The sequence below is a fragment of the Corylus avellana genome, chromosome ca4, assembly GCF_901000735.1.
Source record: "Corylus avellana chromosome ca4, CavTom2PMs-1.0".
Taxonomy (NCBI): Eukaryota; Viridiplantae; Streptophyta; class Magnoliopsida; order Fagales; family Betulaceae; genus Corylus; species Corylus avellana.
Genome location: NC_081544.1, coordinates 12,133,844 through 12,152,575, shown reverse-complemented (window position 1 = coordinate 12,152,575; position 18,732 = coordinate 12,133,844). Strand labels below are relative to the sequence as shown.

The window sequence follows — 18,732 nt, the reverse complement described above, 5'->3', positions numbered from 1 at the left end:
CTATACTCCCAACCATGGAAAGTTGATGCCATTCATTTGTAAAATAACGAAATGAAGTCATCTCTAATATGTTGTTGGTTTAACAGTATATGGTAAAAGATGCGGTTAGATTAAAATGTCAAAACGTGCGCACGTGGAATTATGTAGTAATCTAACACCGATCTGTAGCTTTTACAGATGAGAGTAGGTATGAGTTAAAAATATTACCATCATAGTAATCATACACTACTAGAGTTCATCACCAAATGTTATAATGTGATCAAGTGGTAGATATAGATGTAAGGGTGATCACACCATAATTAGTATGGTCATCCCCACACCAAATCATCTCCATAGAAGGCGATAACTTCCATAGAGGTTACATTTATTCATTCAACCATTTTTACATTTAATCTGTTTTCTCTCTTTTCTTTGGTCTTCTATAGGATTTCTACCTTTACGTAAGATCCTTATAACATTTTCCTACACAGTCAACTATATCAAAAATGATACTCTCTTGTATTTTTATTAAGAGGAGTTTTCTTTTTAACAAAAACCACCGAAAAATACACTATATTTGTTACTGTGTTTTTTTAAAAAATATACATTTAGATTTTATATTATTTCGATGTAAAATACTTTGTGATGTAAAAGTTATATTGTTATTAAATGGTAAATAGAGAACGCTTGGCACTTGTGAAGACTCAAGAGGATAGCTACAAATAAAACATTAAATAAAACGGGATAAATAAAGGGTAAACATTGAGCCACGTGACGTCGGGTCAAAATTCGTGAAACATCGGCTCAGATTCAGTCAATCGGATGGCCGCTGGGGCCCTATAGGATCGAACGCACGATCGTAGACCGCAAAATGACGAAAAAGGTCGGCAGCCAACACCAAAGATTCTCTCTCTTTTTCTTTTTCTTTTATTTTTTTTATTTCTCAATAAAAAAATCGCAAGATAAGGGCAGACGTAACACCACGTCATCACGCGCAACAACTTGTGCACTCAGGCCACGACACGAGCACCACACAATGTTCCCCCACCATCGATTGGTCCCTCGCCACGTGTCGCGTTTTCAGAACCTACCAAGTACGTGGACCAATCCCGTCCTCGAAAGTGATCGGATCTCATCGCCCACCTCTCGTCCACGAATTCTGATATCCACCTCTCTTGACATCGATCTCCTCGCCACGTGTCGTCCTCATCTTCACCCTTTTTTATTTACCGTAAAAAATTAATAAAATATTCTTAACAATTTTTTTTTTTCTGCGCAGGCGAGCTCTGGAAGCTCCGAGAAGTCCCTGATCAGAGAGCCAACTGAGAGATTGAGCTGTTTGGTTTTGTCCGTGATTTTCTTCGAAACTTGAATCAGAATTTTCAGTTTGCCGGAAAGTTTTGATTTTCCACGAAAATCTTGGTTTTCAGGTGAGTTTTGCTGTGAGATCGGCGCTGATTTAGTTGGGTACCTGCCGCTAAAAGCTTCTAGTAACTTTGTTTTTCCTCGAGTATGTTCGACTTTTTACTGTTTTATACTCCGTTTGGCTTCTGAGAAAATAGTAGAAATGAAAGGATGCGATTCTCTTTTACTTTTTTGTCGTTTTATTTTTACTGTGCAGAAGCTAGTCCGTCTAATAGTGGTAGTATTTGGCTCGATTCATTTGAACTTTTCCATCTTTTCCTTAAAAGTAAGCAAAATAAGCAAATACTAACTGAAACTGTGACGCTTTTAAAAATTGTTTTCTGGTGTGATTTAGGCTTTCTTTGGATGATGGAAATTGTTTGAAATGATTGAAGTATTAAGACATAGGTTTTCTACTGCAGAAAATGTTGGATTTGCGCTTAATTGAACACCATACAGTTATTGGATTGGTTGTCAAGAACAGAAATATAAGAATCGAAATTCACTGTGTATTTTCCTTTCGCATATTTCATAACATTTATTTAGGTTATACTTTATTGCTATTTGTAATTTTCGTTTTATCTTAGAACTTTGGCATATGCTTCATTTTGTTGTTATTGAAATTAAAAGAATCAGAAATTGTTCACTGTCTGGGACTGAAGGAAACTTAACTGCTAGTTATCTGAGATTAAGTACAATGGTAATGCTTGGTTAGTTGGGGTTTCCTTCTGGAACAAATAAGACCCAATTTTCATTCTATATTGGTATCCAAACAGATATTAAGGGTCTGGGTATCATTTTGTGTTTCTGGATGTGTACCTTTTTGTTGGACTGAGGAAACAGAATGCTTCTTTATAGTATATAACAATCAGATTACCGCTATTTGTTCAATGGAGATCATTTTCTTTTATATCATATTCCACTGCGTTCTATTTTCTAATCAAGTGGCGTTAGTGTTTTCAATTTTGCAACGTGACTGTAAGATCATCACTTATATTTCCTTGGTTTATTTTTGACTCAGGAAGCTGATTTTGGAGATACAAATCTCACTAGAAGCATGACCTCACATCAATCAACTGCATGTGTCTGGGGTGGGGGATAGAGCATCTGGAGGAATGTCAGACATGTATATGTGTGAGGTAGTATATTCTTCATTTAGTCAGATTAGTTCCATTTTTTTAAAGTTTAATGTGCGCTATGAAATCAACTTTGTATAGGGAATGCGATTTTTATTTTTTTATTAGTGTTCTTTTACCTGATTATTTCAACTTAAGATCCATTATAGTTACCCACTAAAACTTGTGATCCTTTTTGTTTTTCTGTAAATTTCTTCTACTAGATGGGTTACTACGTAGCAGTATTTGCTTGGACTTGTAAGACTCAGAAGAATTTCAGCACTGCATTTACTATTAGAAGATTTCTTTTCTTGCTTCCCTAACTCGTAGGACTTGGATATAAAGATTTCAATTGTGCCTGTGGATTCATGTTTTTGGGTGGTCATAGTTCACGTGTTATATTTTTGATTAGGAAGTTCAAAAAGAGAATAAAGGTCACTGAATGCAAATATAATCTTTCTTTGATTTTTTCATGCTTTCTAGAATGAGAATAATGAGATTTTTGTAAACCATTCAAAAACAATGATAAATAATGGTAGGTTTATGTAGGAAAAGGATGATTGTCAAAACAAGTCAGTTATTTTTGTATTTTTGGAATGAGTCCACCTTAGCAGATCTGTCATCAAGACATTGAAACTTATTGCAAGTTTGTGAAACATGGTCCATGGTACTAGTTTTGCACCTTAAGTTTGTCAATATTTAAATAGTCTAAAGAAAAATTAGATTTGTGATTAGAAGTTTGGTAGATTTAGTAAGATCATCAAAGTTCAGTAAGTTATACATATGTAAGGGAAGAGGCAGCTGATGATCATTATCTCTGAGACAATTGATCAAGGGCAACATGGTGTTTTTTTTTCCTCCAAAAATTATTGATAGGGTTTTATAATACTTGTTTCAGTGGCATATTCTTTGAATAATACAATAGCAAGAACCCATTGATGCACAATCACGTGCAGCTCAGAAACTGATTATTTTAGTATCAAATTGAAGAGCATATATATGGTGACATTGAAGCAGTGCAAAATGAGATGAATTTAGGAAAAATAGCATAATACCTAATGCCCAGCAATGATGATGTTTTTGTGAACTCATTGGATGCAACTAAAGAAAATTTCTTTACATCTTAAGTTACATGAAATCTAATGCTTTTGAGAGAAAAAGACAAAGGAAAAAAAAAAAAAAATCCTCCAAGAAGAAACTCAAAAAAGAAACTTTTATAATTTACGGGCACTTTCCATTTATTCAATATAGTGCTCTTTTGTTTTTTTTTTGGATTGTCTTTATGCTCTAGAAGTTTCCTGTTGGACTAATTTATGGACACGTCTTTAACTTCCACTTTCTTCCTTAATTTGTCCAAGTCAAATTTATGCCTGCCAGTGGCGTTGGCCCTGGGATTACTATGAGCTCCTTTGTAATCCAATGATATTAATTTTTCTGAGTTCTCCCTTTGTTATTGGTTTATTTACCATTCATATGAATTTCTAATATGAACTCTGTTGCAATCCAACAGTATAATATTTTCTGAGTTCTACCTCTTATTGGGTTATCTTTTGTGGTTCCTATTCTGATGGATATGTTTTTAATTTTCGCATAGTTCCTGAATTGTGTCTAGTACCTTGGCTAAAATTTTGGTCATGATGTTGCAGCTTGAAGATAATTTGTGGGATGACTTTGGTGAGAGTGACGATCATATAGTGCCTCATCCTGGTGATGAATGTGGAGATCGATTTGCAGTACAGATTGATGGCTGTAAGAATCCACGACAAGTAATTGGTGTTACAAGTAATGCTGCTAATGCAACTAAACATAGTATTGGAGGAAAGGAAGAAAAGGATTTAACAATTTTGACCAAGAAAGACACAATGTTGGAAAAGGGTTCATGGTCTCAAACCCCTATTGGTGTTTTTCCTTCTTCATGTGATAGTGACTCTCTTAAAGAAGTGGCAAGTATTGAATCTGATGGTGCAAGGATGTCCAGCCATTGTTTCAAAAATGGGAAATTAGATTCAGCTGGCAGTGATTTTTGTGCCGATGATCCTATCTTGGATGACAAGTGTGCTGCAGTTGATAATAACTTGTACCGTTATACACTCAGTAACATATCCCAAACACACAGTGATCTCAGCTTTTTGGACAATGATCGTGAAGATAAAGAAAGTAATGATATCTTATCCTATTGGTGGCCAAATATAGAAAATTTTGAGGATGTTGACAGGATGTTTAGGTGGTCTTCAAAATCCTTATTTTTATTGTTGATATTTTCTTATTATTCTCCTTTTTGTGTGTATACTACTTATGGATCTCTTTGCAATTAATGATTTAGTAGGTAATATGGTCTTCCTTTTTATCTAACAGAAGTTGTGATTCAAGTTTTGGAGTTGGGTCTCTTAGTAATGAAGACGAGCTGTGCTGGTTCTCACCTTCAAATGCTACTGAAGTATCTGAAGACGCATTGAAGTCCGACAACAAATTTTCAGGTCATGAGGCAAGTGCATTGAAAAATATACAACATCAAGAAGTTTCTGGGCCCAACAGTGCCGGTCTTCCATTCAATGATTCCAACAAGAAAAGTGTCCCCATTGGCAATCAACTGAATTCTCGGACTTCAGATATTGATGACCCTGCTGCTCTTGGTCAGTTATCATTTGTGAATGGGTCAGATACGAAAATTGAGAGTAGGGATGACCTGAGGCCCAAAGAACAGGTAGTTCTTATGATTTCAAATGATTGCTTACCTTTGAAAATCTTATTCCCTCTGTTCAGACAAAATCTGTAAGATTCCCTTGCTGTCACTTGGCATCGGTGGTGGTATTAAGTTAAAAAAAAATAAAAAATAAAAAATAAAAAATAAAAATAAAATTTGTATGGTACCTTAAAGAACTATGCATTGTAATATCCAGACCATGAGACAACATATTCACTTCAATTTGGTTTTAATTGTTCAAAAAGTAATAATGTGGTTGGCAATGAAAGCTTTCGTTAAAATAAACGCCTTGTGTATTTGACATAAACTACACCTTGCAATTTTCCTTTTTTTGGTTCCCCTTATGTTGACCTTGCTTCGCATGCTAATGCCTTGACCTTCAGTTATGTTGGTCACTCTTGTGTGTTTTATTTTGTTTTAGGGGAAACTTCACTTTCGACCCCCCTGAACTACCACGCGTTTTGAGAAGACCCTCCAAAATTCAAAAACTCTCAATTTACACCTCTAAACTTTCAATTTCAATCAATTTACCCCCCTCCGTTAGGTTTAGCCATTAACTTCTAACGGGAATGCCTAAAAAGACCAAATTACCCTTTGATTTCTTTTTTGTTAAAAAAAAAAAAAATTAAAGGTAAATTTCGAATTTTATAGAAGTCAGGGGTATGAACATCATTTTATCACTTTTAATGTTTAAAATTTGACGGAGGGGGGTAAATTGATTGAAATTGAAAGTTCAGGGGTGTAAATTGAAAGTTTTTGAATTTTGGAGGAGTCTTCTCAAAATGCACAGTAGTTCAGGGGTCTAAAGTGAAGTTTCCCTTTTGTTTTATTTTTCTTTCCTTTCCTATTCTTTTCCCTGTCCTTCTCTCAAGCATACCTACATTACTTTGACAAGGTTTGTGCTTTAGAAGTGATTTGATATATTTCTTCCATATTATTTTAAATGCTTACTCTATGTGAACATGTGACAGTTACATATCTAGTTATATTTCTTCTCTCCCTTATGCTGTGAAAAACATAATTACTTGTAACGTGACTACTTGACAGATCAATATACATAGAAAGCAGTCAAAGAACCAGAACCAAATGGAAAGAAAAAGAAAAGACCGATATTTAGAGAATGGTGGTTCTTTTAACTATTGTGGTAAACTTGTAGATCCGAAGCATCAATATGGGGACTCATCGTGTGATGTTTTTTCCTCCATAGGAATTCATCAACATAAACAAAACACAGGACCTGATACCTTGAGTTATATGCAGACCCCGATACCCTGTATGCTCCTGGACTATAGTCATCCCTCAGATCAAATTTCAGTTTGTCCTACTCCATCAGGTAACAAATCCGAGAACAATGGCCTTACATCTCCCTCTCCTAAGGAGTTTTCCTACACATCAAATCCAGTACAGGCCACGGAGAGCTCTTATGGTCCTTTATTTGAGGTTCCGGCAGAAACAACTAATGAAACGAGTGAAAAGCTGTGCCAGGATTTACAACCTCCAGTTACTAGGAAGTCTAAACATGTAAATATGTCTACTCCAATGGTATTTTGTCATCCAGTTTCAGCTCAGAAGCAAGTACAACACTCTGAAATTGACGTTGAAGCTCATAGTGAAGTTGAAGGAGATAGTGTAGGAATTCCAACAGAATTAGATTCTTCAAATGTACAGGAGAGCACTTGCACCAGCTCTGTGCTGGATGAAATCTCACTACAAGCAACTAATTTTCGCCAGCTTCAGCAAGTAATGGAACAGGTACAAATGATTACTGAAGTTCGAGTATTTAATACCCTGATTTAAATTTATCATGGTAGCATGAGATTCTATGAAAACTTGAGTTCTGGTGTGTGTAATGGTATGTTATCTTATAATGATCTTGTTCGCTGTACAATTCATGTGAGCGCTGAATTATATCATTAATCTCAGAATATGCATATTAACTCTTGCTCTTGAATATGTCAATAATGTCAAGACGGGGTCAATGAAATGTGGATGGGTAGTTTAATTATGAAGTAGGATCTATGTATTAGGGATGGGGATCAGTATTTGCATACAATAAATTTTGAAGAATAGACACAGAAGATAATTTGGATACAAAAGAACAATATGATGATGAAAGATGCTAATAGGATATAAAGTTAGATGTAGAGTGTTGAGTTCAAGATCCGATCGCTTTACATGAGCAATAGGCAGATTCATATCATCAACAACAGGTATTGAATTTAAATAAGAGGTAGGAATACTGTTACTTGAGTCAGGGTCAAATGTTCGGCAAGTAGCATCAGAAATAGCCTTAACTTGTTTGGTGTTGAGAGTAAACTCTCAACTCCGTCACCAGCAGTGGCTCACACAACTCATCAATAGGAGATTCATCAACAGATGATATTTGTCATGCTCTGCAACAAGTAAAGGGCTACTCATAGAAAACTTCTCTTCACTCGGATTCTCCCCTTGAAGAGAAGTTTGGGTAGATGAAAAATATGGTTGTGACTCAAAAAAGGTAAAATCCATTAAGACAAAATGCTTCCGAGAAGGGGGATGATAATAGTTAAAATTACATTTGAGAGCACGGGAATCTAATTTACGCTGAGTCGTACCATGAATATGAACAAAATAGACACAACCAAACACCTTTGGAGAGAAACCTTTAGAAGTAGATAAAGGTGGAGACAATGTCTTTTGAAATTTGAGACACATGAGGGCATCCTATTGATGAGATATGTTGTAGCGAGTAATGCATCACCCCAATTAGATTTAGGGCCATGCATATCAATCATTAAGGACTGAGTTACCTTAAGAAGATGTCGATTTTTTTGCTTAGCAGCTCCATTCTATTGGGGAGTATCAACACAAGTGGTTTGATGGATAATACCATGGTCACACAAAAAATTACTGAGACTACTAGATAGATACTTGCCCCATTATTAGACCAAACGATTTTGATAGAGGAATGAATTGGGTGTGAATCATGCGGTGAAATATCTAAAAAACAAAGGAAACCTTACTTTTATCTTTTAACAAATAGAACCATCTTCTCCATTATGTGGTTGCCAGTGCCCTTTGGAATGTTTTCATTAGTCGATTTGGGTTGTCTTGGGTTATGCCTAGACAAGTAGGAGACTTGTATGCTTGTTGGTAGACCGTTGCTAGTTCTTGGAGTCCAACTGTGTGGAAGATGGTGTCTTCGTGCCTTTTATGGTGTCTTTGCAGGGTAAGGAATGACATAAGTTATAACATACCGTGAGAGGACTTTGGAAGAGATTCAATCTTTATTTTTTATACTTTGTACCTCTAGACAGCTACTTTTGTTTACCCTTTATTGATTAGTTATCATGATTTTTTATTTTATTTTTTATTTTGCTTCTCTAACTAGGTCTTTCTCTTGTATACTTCTTGAGTACCTAGGGCATTTTACGCTTTTAATGATATTTTGATTACTTATTATGAAAAAAAACAAACAAACAAATAGACACAGGTGGTCCGATAAAATTTATCAATAAAAGATAGAAACCACCGATGAGCAAATTAAGAGACCACCCGTGAAGGACCCCAAATATCATCGTGAACCTGAACAAAAGGCACATTGCTAATGCGCCTTTTGTTATACTAGGAGAGAATGACACCTGATGATGTTTAGCAAGTTCACAAGTTTCACATTGAAACTTAGAAACAAGATTATGCAAAAATGAGAAAGGAAACATTTGTTGCAATAACAGAAAAGAATGATACCCTGTCGTTGACGCCAAAGTTAAATTTTTATTGCAGAGTCACCTGTTTGAACGGTGTGATAAGCTTGTGGGAGCTAACCTTGTGTAGGCTAAGCATCCAGATAGTACATATCGTCTCTCAAGCTACCATTGCCGATTATCCTCCTAGTGACTAGGTCCTGGAAAAAAACAGTAATTAGAATAAAAATTTACTCTACAATTTAAATATGAATAATGAACAATAAATTGGCTGCAAAATTTGGTATATGAAGGACAAATGACAACGACATAGAAGGTGAGACAAAAATAGAGCCTTTACCAAACACTAATGATAGAGAGCCATTGGCAATTCTTACCTTTTCCCTACTTGAATAAAGATTATAAGAAGAGAACAAGAAAGATACATCAGTCATGTGATTGGAGGCTCCAGAGTCAATAATCCAAGAATCATTAGATGTAATAGATGCATTCAGAGCGGTGGTCAAATCAGGTAAGGAGGTACCAATAACAAAATGTTCCAGTCGAGACATAAGCCAACAAAGTATGTCAACCTCTTCCTAGCTAAAAACACCAACAAATGTTTCCAGTTGGGACATAGCCGGCGAAGTGTAGCTACTTCTTCCATGCTAAGAATACAAGTATCAAAAGAAGTAGAAATGGAAAAATTCTTCTCTACCATAGAAGTATGATTGGACAGAGGCTTGGGTCCACCTCCTAAATGACCCCCTTGGCCTTGTGTAGGACAGCCATGAAATCTCCAACAAGTCTCCCGACATCTTGAGCCTCGTGTGTGGACAGTTGGATCCTCACTATGGGAGGTCACTTGACTTTCTATCATTTTTTTGAGTTTTTGAGGTCTGACTCGTTTCTAACATCTTGAGTTCTAACATCCAACTAAATAGCTCCAATACACAACACGTGGACTGAAATAACAGGAGATACTAAAACTCAAACATAATACTAAAATTTAACCATAAAAAAATATTGATCAATTTGCAATCAACATCTGCAATTAGTTTTTTTTTTGGTATAGAAAACAACCTACAGTTTAGGGTTACCTGTCGTTTGCTGAAACATTCAACAGCGTGTCATTTTGGAAAGAACTAAAATGACACAGCACATACAGAAAATCTGAATAACATGTCATTTTTCATCATCAACAAAATGACGTATCATTTTGCTTGCCAGACACAGCCTCTCCTCATGGCCACCAGAGAGCCAATGGTCGCCACCAATGATCCTCAAATCTCCAGAAATACCCCCAGAAGCTGCTGAATAAGCAAAAAAAAAAAACAACCCTTCACAATTGATTCATCAAAAGAACAAAGGTGACCCTCAAATCTCCACCGTTCACCAATGGGTCAAACCCAAGCCAAGTAGACCCAGCCAACGCCCGCGGAATCTTCTGTGAGTGGTGCGACCTAGATGAGGACGATCAACATCCAGCCAGTCGTACCACCATAGAGACACGGGTGCATAAGTTGCACTATCACTAGCGAGACAAAAGTCACGATTAAAAAAAAGAAAAAACCTATATCGCTTTGATATCAAGTAGAAAAGAACAAAGGAGGAGATGAATAAAAAATAGTATTATTCAATGATATCCTTTCTCATACGGTTACATAGGTTTAAATAGGAGAGAATACAAAGCTTAATATGGAAAGCAAATATTAGGAGATTATACTCAGAGTAAAAGATAAATAAAAACATAATTAAAATATGGGAGAATAGTTTCCATCTTCGACAAGTATGTGTCTGAAGAGATGATAGGAGCAAAATGTTTGCTTAAGGTAGCAGATGAATTCTCCAGTAGTTGATGATTCTAGTAATTAGTTTATAAATGTTTTGTGGGTTGAAAATTACTGATCTTTAGCCAATATATTGTTGATAGGTTTGTTGAAATTATCTCTATCTCAAACATTCAATTGAAATTTCAAAATCATTTCATTGAAATATTGGAGATATTTTTTAGATGATCTAACATTTCAGTCTACTGGTTAGATGTTATTTGTGTAAGAGAAAGGTTTGAATAGTATGGAAATTAAAATTTCTGCTAGTGTTTGTGTGTGATTTGAAAAATTATCAAAGATGTTGACACGCACAGACCTTTCAGATGTTTCAAAATGTTGATGAGTCTAATCTTGATATTTTAGTACATTGACATTTAAAGAAGACTTATCTGTATAGAATGAAAATACATGACGCATCAGTAGGTATCTAATTTCTTGTCTTTTCTTTTCTTTTTTTCCTCATATGTAACTGCATTGCGCATAAACTAATAGGGTGCTATTTTTCAATTTTTTTTCTTTATAGTGTTCACTATTTTTCAAATTGACTGAACTGAAAACTGCTTGAATTCAGTTGGATATCAGGACAAAACTGTGTATAAGGGATAGTTTATACCGCTTGGCTAGGAGTGCTGAGCAAAGACATAATTGTGCAAATTTGATCAGTGGCAATGAAGATGACAGAGATGCAAGTAGAGCATTAATGGTTCAAGAAACAAACAAGTATGCAATCACGGCTTCCTCTCAGACTTTCCTTTTTCAATGGTTGCTAAGACGTATTATTAATGTTGACTGGTTTTTGCTATTCTTTTCTGGTCATATGACTAGAAATTGTATATGTGAGTGGTCGGTTTATTATTTTGAATAAGATTCTGTTTTACTTGTCCGAAAAAAAAAAATTGCAGGTGCTAGGAAAGCTATGCTATATATGTAACATGACACTCAGCATTGTAATTTGTTTAGCACATAGTTATCACTTCTTGTTAGTACCCTAGGTACCGGTGTGCAGATAATAAAACCTAAATTGTGGTAGACTATCTCTAAGAATCATAAAATTTGGAATCCTGCCGAGGTTTTCTTCTATCTTCTGTTGCCCCTTTCAAAACTTGTTGTAGTAAATTAATGACTGGAAACCCTAAATGTTATGTACTCAGGGCATAAAAAGACAATTACCAAGCATGACAAAAGACTAAAACATGAAAACCAGTTTTACGTTTAAAACTGGTCTAGTCCTTCAAAGAAAATCTAATAGGCTATACAAACCTACCTATTGTTGCCATGTTATAGGTTAAGTAGTGTTTCATGTGAACCTACTATATTTTTACAAGCACAAACAGAGGTACAAAGTGCAAGCACACTAATAATGTAATCATTGACACTCGGACACTCTTCATCTTTGTTTTCACGTGAAGATCACTTATCCTCGTCCACACTTGTTATGCCAAATAATCTATCAAAATCTTCCTCACATTCTGACCAAGATTCATGGCTTGTTTGACATATGAATGCCTCCCTTTACAGCTATACAGAGTTGATTGCTTAGCCAACTTTAAATTTGCATATTGCTCCAAGCTGGCTTATATTCCCATGTGAGGAAATGTCATGTGACAAATGAAGATTCTGTGATAGTGGTGAGGCACCGGAGAGACTTAAAAAGAGTGTGTGTGGAAAAAGAGGGAGTTAATGTTTGTCTTTTTAACACTTCCCTCAGCATTGATTCTAATAGTTTTGATGCCTCACATATTTGTTCACTCCTTATGCTGCAATAGCGTTATTAACATATTTTAGATTCCACTACCATTTTCTAGTTGATCTTCTAAGCTTGGACTGTGGTTCTTACTATAGTCATACTTCTTCTGTTTCTTCTTTTTGGTTTGGACAAGTTTCCTCTCACATTTGTTGAAGTCAGATGCGAGACATTTGTAGATGACTTTGATACTATTGAGTCTTATTCTTACATCTCCATACATGAGTTAGCTTGTTTTAGTTTTCTTTTGACTTAAGAGTTGGCACTTTAGTGATTTCAAGATTCTTTGGCCATGGACTGTAGTGGCCCTTCGGTCTTGTTGAATCATCACTTATCTTAAAAGCTTAAGCTAATAGGAGATAGTTGATCAATGAGGAGTTTAAGTTCTATTTAGTTAAGTGGTCACAAATATGCTCTCCCATGCAATTTGGTGAGTTGGGAATTCAAAATTCGAGTAAATTTAATCAAGCTCTATTGGGTAAATGGTTATGGCCCTTTACTATAGAAAGGGAAGCGTTTTGGCGTTTGGTTGTAGAAGCAAAATATGAGTGCATGAATGGAGGTTGATGTACTAAGGCAGTTGAGGGGCCTTTTGGTGTTGGAGTGTGGAAACATATTAGGAGAGGGTGGGGAGTTTTCTCGAGATCCCTTAGATTTGAAGTAGGAGATGGTTCTAATATTAGATTCTGGCATGATATTTGGTGTGGGGATTAGTCTCTGAAAGAAGTCTTCCCGGAGTTATTTCGTATTGCAAGACATAAGGAGGCGTGAGTCAAGGATAATATGTAGATTTCTAATGATGTTATTCAATGGAATGTACCTTTTTTACAAGCAGCCCAGGATTGGAAGGTAGAGGTGGTGATGGCGTTTTTCAGGATGTTGTATGCTCTCCGACAACGGGCAGGGAGGAGGATTGTATTTGGTGGACTCCTTCAAAGCGGAAGAAATTTGAGGTGTAGTTGTTTTTTTGCGTGCTTTCTACTTCGGTGGTGTCTACATTGGGGGTTTATTCCTTTCCTTGGAGGATTATATGGAGAGTTAAAGTACCATTGAGGGTGAACTTTTTGGTGTAGATAGTGGCCTTTGATAGTGAAGCTGTTGTGGAGTTTCACTGTGGGGCTGTTAAGTACATTTATATCAATTTGTACTTCTTCTACTTATCAAAAAAAAAAACTTTTTGGTGTAGAAGGCTACTCTCGATAAGATTCTGACTTTGAATGATTTGCATAAGAGAAGAATTATTGTGCTGGAATGGTGTTGCATGTGTAAGCAGAATGATAAATCTGTCGATCATCTCCTTCTTCATTGCGAAGTGGCACGAGCCTTATGGAGTGTGATATTTACTCTTTTTGACATCACATGGGTTATGCCTAGAAGGGTGTTAGATTTGTTAGCGTGTTGGCGAGGTTAGAGAAGTAATTGATCAGTTTTGGTTGTGTGGAGAATAGCCCCATTGGGTTTAATGTGGACTATTTGGAGAAAGTGAAATGCACGGTGTTTTGAAGAATATGAGAAGATGCATGACGAACTCAAAAACATTTTGGTCAAGACCCTATTCCATTGGGCAAGGGCTTTTAATGTTTCCCAATTTTCCACTTTGTCTCAATTTGTGGATTTTTGTTCTTTTTTTCGCCTTTAGTGGGGCCTTTGTGTACATCCTTTGTGTACATCCTGTGTACATCCTCTGCACTTTTTAATGAATTAATTATTTATTAAAAAATATCCCCCCTCACACATGGGACTAGACACCATGTGGACTATTTTAATTGAAAACAGGGTATAAAGGTTTGAACTCAATACCTCAACTCTAATATCATATTGAATCACCACTTATCTTAAAAATTTAATTAGGAAATAGTTGATTTGACTAACATTTTAGCAGGTCCTTTATGCAAATTTGTTGTCTTTATAGATATTAATTTGGTTTCAGTCCTTTGTTTGCAATTCAAGTCTTACTAAAGTGAGGAATAATACAAGTATATATATATATATATATATATATATATATATATATTGATGTAACTATTACATTTTTAGAAAGTTGTACTTAAAAAATGGGGTAAATTACACTTTTCCCTCTCCTGCTATCGCATTGGGAATCTACCATTTTGTTCTGTGTTGCACTTCGAGTTAGATTCGGTCGTTAAAGTATATAGAATCCGTCACACATCAAGCGCATCAGTCATTAAAAAATGAATTCATTAAAGTTGATTTAATTAATACATTTTGCATTTGTCATTAGAAACTGAAGGAAAATCTTGCCTAAGTTCCCAACTGGTATGTTTGGTTTGGCCTATGTGAAACTGAAGGAAAATCTTCCTAAACTGTGTTTAGAGGCTAATGTAATAATAAAAGATCTGACAGAGCCTCTGTCACAGAGGGTGCAGCATTATGCTTATTAAAGAATACTGTCTGTCTAGGGTCAAGAAGATTGATAATTCGTGGCAGCCATTTTGAGGTTAATTCAAATACCCAGTCCTTTATCAAGCGCATCAGTTCTTCTTCAGCTGATTCATAGTTAGTTATTGCTCCTGATTCCGGGGAGTAAGTTTTTAGCAGAGTGGGGGCAAATTTTGTAGTAATAGCTTGGTTAAAAAGTACCCTATTTATCCACAAGAATTGGCCTATGGCACTGACAACTATTAAAAGATTTTGCTATTTTTTTTTTTCTCTAATATTTAACTGAAATTAAGCTGCCAGTCCTGATACTGTACATGATATTCTAGTAATGAACAAATTAGTATATTCATCTTTTTTTCTGTTTGGATTCTTTGAATTAGGTTTTGCTTAATAGTTCCCATTCAAATTGTCAGGATATAATATCTTTTCTATGGTTTTTAGCCCATAGGAGTTTATTATGCTGGTCTGGACTACAGCCGCGCAACCTATGGGGTGGTACTTGAGTTGATTTAGCACATTCTCTCTCTCTCTCTCCCACACACACAATTTCCTTGTTTCTTCTAGATTAAAAAAATAAATGGTTAAGTGACGCTTCTTTTGCTTAGAAATTTTAAGTTAATAAGTTCATTTTTCATCTTCGTCTTCTGTTTTTTGGATTCTTGTACTTGGGATTTGCTCAATCCTTCTCGTTCATTTCATTATGATTCATTGTGCTTACTGGTTTTAGCCCATAGGAGTTTATTACACTGGTTTGGATGTCAGCTGCCCAATTCATGTGGTTGGTACTTGAGTTAATTTAGCATATTCTCTCTCTCTGTCTTTCTCTCTCACTGTCTCTCTCTCTGTCTCATAATTTTCTCTTTGTACTCTAGATTAAAAGGTGAAGTGGGCCATGTTTCTTTGGCTTGGAAATTTTAAAGTAAAGTTTGATTTTATTTTTACTTTTTCTCTAATCCTCCTGGTGATTTAATCTACCTTGCACTTTCTTGTAGTTGCTGAAATTTTGCTAGGATGTACTTCACTATTTGATTAGGTTTTTCATGCCGTTTGTAATGGCCTTATTCAGGTGCACTGGATTTGTTGATGTGGAAACTGGTACAAATCCCATAGATCGCTCTATAGCACACCTACTGTTTCACAGGCCCTCAGATGCATCTGTAATGCCTGTTAACAATGCCTTCTCTCACAAGTCTCATGCCTTGGTAAGCTTTCACACTTCTATTTCATTTAAGCTACATTTGGTACACTGGAATGATGATTCCTTAGGAATAAAAATGAGTATTAGTAGGAATATAGAAGTTGGAAGAAATAATCATCCCTATTCTTTCGTTGGGTGACAACACAAGAATGGCCAAATTTTTATACTGAAAGTAAATCATATTTTGCCCAAAATTCCTAAAATACCATAACCCTAAAAATTATTTCCCAAAAAAAAAAAAAAATTCCAAGAAAAAAAATGGTTTCAGCGGGTGGGGGGTGGTCAACCACCCCTGATGCATTCAAGACCATTTCTCTTTTCTTTTTTTTTTGTCCAGAAAAAATAGTTTTTTTTTTAAAAAAAGAAAATTTTAAGGCTATTTCATTTTTTGGGGAAATTTATCTCATTTTTGGGAGGAATGGCTATTCCTCAAAATTAAGGATAGGATTCCTATGGAATGGTTATTCCCGGTGAATAATAAATGGACCAAACAACGAAATAAGGATTTCATAGGAATAGCTATTCCATTCCTGCGTACCAAACGTTCATGTAGTGCATGTTGTGGGAGATGCTCCTGTCTTAAAATGTTTAGCTTATTCTACAGATTAATGGGTCTGTTACTAGTCCCTCTGCGATGGCTGAGACACAGGTTTTCCAAGAAGATACCATTGCCAGTGCAGATAAAAAGAGGGTGATGACAGACAACAAATAAAATGGTTAGCGTCAGCACCATTATCGTGAAATATGTTTATTTTTGAAATGATTGCAAATCATTATGTATAATCAACATTTGGGGCCCAACATAGATGCCAGAATTCATTCCATGTTTTGAATCTCATTTGCTAGATGGCCTTTTGTTATCTATGTTGGTGTATATCCTTGTAGGTATTCATCCCCTCATCTCTTCATTTTATAGACTTTTGATCCAATATTTGTGAACCCTCATACTGCTCTAATTCAGTTGGGTTTTGTAATTTCACATTATTCACTTGTACAACATGGAGTGAAACTGTAAGCATATAAATATTTTTGTAGTTTAGTTTGAGACATGCCACATGCCAAGGACTAGTTTTATTAATTTTTTTCGTGTTATCTCTGGTGGCATATGTCAACTAAAATTACAAAAAGCCAATATATATATATATATATATATATATATATAAGAAAAGAAAACGAAAAGGTGTGATCATATAGATTGCTTTTCTTTAAACATAAGATTAGTGCCAGATCGGATTCTCAGATCTCTGTACCCACTCCCACCTATCCAGTGAGCAACTGCATTGTGAGGAACAACTTTGGAAGCAAAAATCCAAGGTGATTTGGCTGACTTGTAAGGACTGAAAAACTAAATTCTTCCATGCCTCTATAATTAATCCAAGGTACAATTCTGCATCTCTAATTAAGTTAACGATGCCACTTGTTTGACAAATAGAGAAGATATTGGTGCCTCTTGTTTTTTTTTTTTTGAAGATATGGGTGCTTATTAATATCTTCTCTGGTACTAACCCTTGTTTTGATGATGATCTTAATAATCTTTTGGATCCCATTATAACTGAGGAAGAAGATGTTGTGCTGTACAAAATCCCTAATGAAAAAGAAATAATTCAAGCGCTCTATCAGTTGGGTCTTGCTAGTCCTCAATTTTTGGAAACTAGCCGGCGTTGCTAGCAGTATACTCAGCAGTTTCTTTTGGATACAAGTCTCTGTTAATTGAGGGGCATTCTCTTGTAGACACTCTGGCAATTACAAGAGCCAGTTTTTTTTTTTTTTTATTGGCACATTTCTCCCATCATTTCAGATATCCACCAAATGCTCATTCTCTTCCAAAGCTGGAGTCTCTAAAGTTTTTAGATGTGCAAATTTCAGAGCACACCACAATATTAAGTGGGTCGTTTCCCATCATCTCTTCTATTAGAATTGGAAATGAGAAAAATCACCCTATGTAGTCTCCCCCGTATTGCTAAAAAAACCAAAAAAACAAAAAAAGCGCAAGATTGTTCATAATAGAAATTAGAAATATCGTCACCAAGTAATAAAGCATCATCACCATCTAGGGTAGTGGTTCAATGGCTCATGGAAATCTACAAAGTGGTTAGATATGTATGCACTAGGGCATGGATTCACATTCAACAATGGTCTCTTTATATATATATATATAAAGAGCAACATCATCAGGCTGTAACTATAACGGGTAAAATCCCGTCAGGCTACATCCGCGCTTAGCAAGGGTATTTGACATTTGCATGCTTAGCCATGGCCCATTAGACATGGTGCATCTAGTTGTGTTCAACTCGCTTTTGAATGCACAACTAAGAGTAATTATATTCATCACTCCCCAATTTTTTTTCTTAATTTTTCAAAGTCGATGCGAATGATTTTTTCAATCAAAAAACCAATTTTCATGCACTAAATACTATGACCATCCACATACGTTTTGAAGGATATGAAAGAAAATAGAGTGTGTAATGTATAAAATTACTCCACAACTAAAACATCTGCTACCTCAACTCTCACCCATCAAAATGTTAAATGAATGGAAAAATCAATGGCTCTTTAGAGTCCGCTATTCCTTGTCCAGATTGTCCCTTTCTTATCTCGTGTGTAGGTTCTGCTTGTATTTGTGTGCGGTTTTTATTGCATCAAAGCAATAATAATAATAATTTTTTTTTAATTAAAAAAAAAAAAAAAAGGTCT

General features: G+C 35.5%; 1 protein-coding gene across 2 annotated transcripts; it reads left to right on the top strand.

Moving 5' to 3' along the window:
* Positions 1-1,220: 1,220 nt before the first annotated feature.
* On the top strand, positions 1,221-17,135 carry LOC132177219 (protein LNK1). Of its 2 annotated transcripts, XM_059589473.1 has the most exons (9): positions 1,221-1,409; positions 2,405-2,522; positions 4,145-4,722; positions 4,854-5,202; positions 6,250-6,325; positions 6,410-6,954; positions 11,268-11,416; positions 15,907-16,042; positions 16,643-17,135. In XM_059589473.1, the coding sequence occupies exons 2-9, from the start codon at positions 2,499-2,501 to the stop codon at positions 16,748-16,750; spliced, it is 1,965 nt and encodes a 654-aa protein (XP_059445456.1). In that variant the 5' UTR covers positions 1,221-1,409; positions 2,405-2,498; the 3' UTR covers positions 16,751-17,135. The 2 variants fall into 2 exon arrangements, with proteins under 2 accessions (XP_059445456.1, XP_059445455.1); XM_059589472.1 differs by having other exon boundaries at positions 6,250-6,954.
* Positions 17,136-18,732: the final 1,597 nt, after the last annotated feature.

Bases quoted from the DNA above. Each gene is read 5' to 3' on its own strand.
- LOC132177219 (XM_059589472.1), top strand. From the start codon at position 2,499: ATGTCAGACATGTATATGTGTGAG. The intron at 6,955-11,267 runs GTACAAATGATT...GCTTGAATTCAG, and splicing joins TTCAGCAAGTAATGGAACAG to TTGGATATCAGGACAAAACT. The intron at 11,417-15,906 runs GTATGCAATCAC...GGCCTTATTCAG, and splicing joins ATGGTTCAAGAAACAAACAA to GTGCACTGGATTTGTTGATG.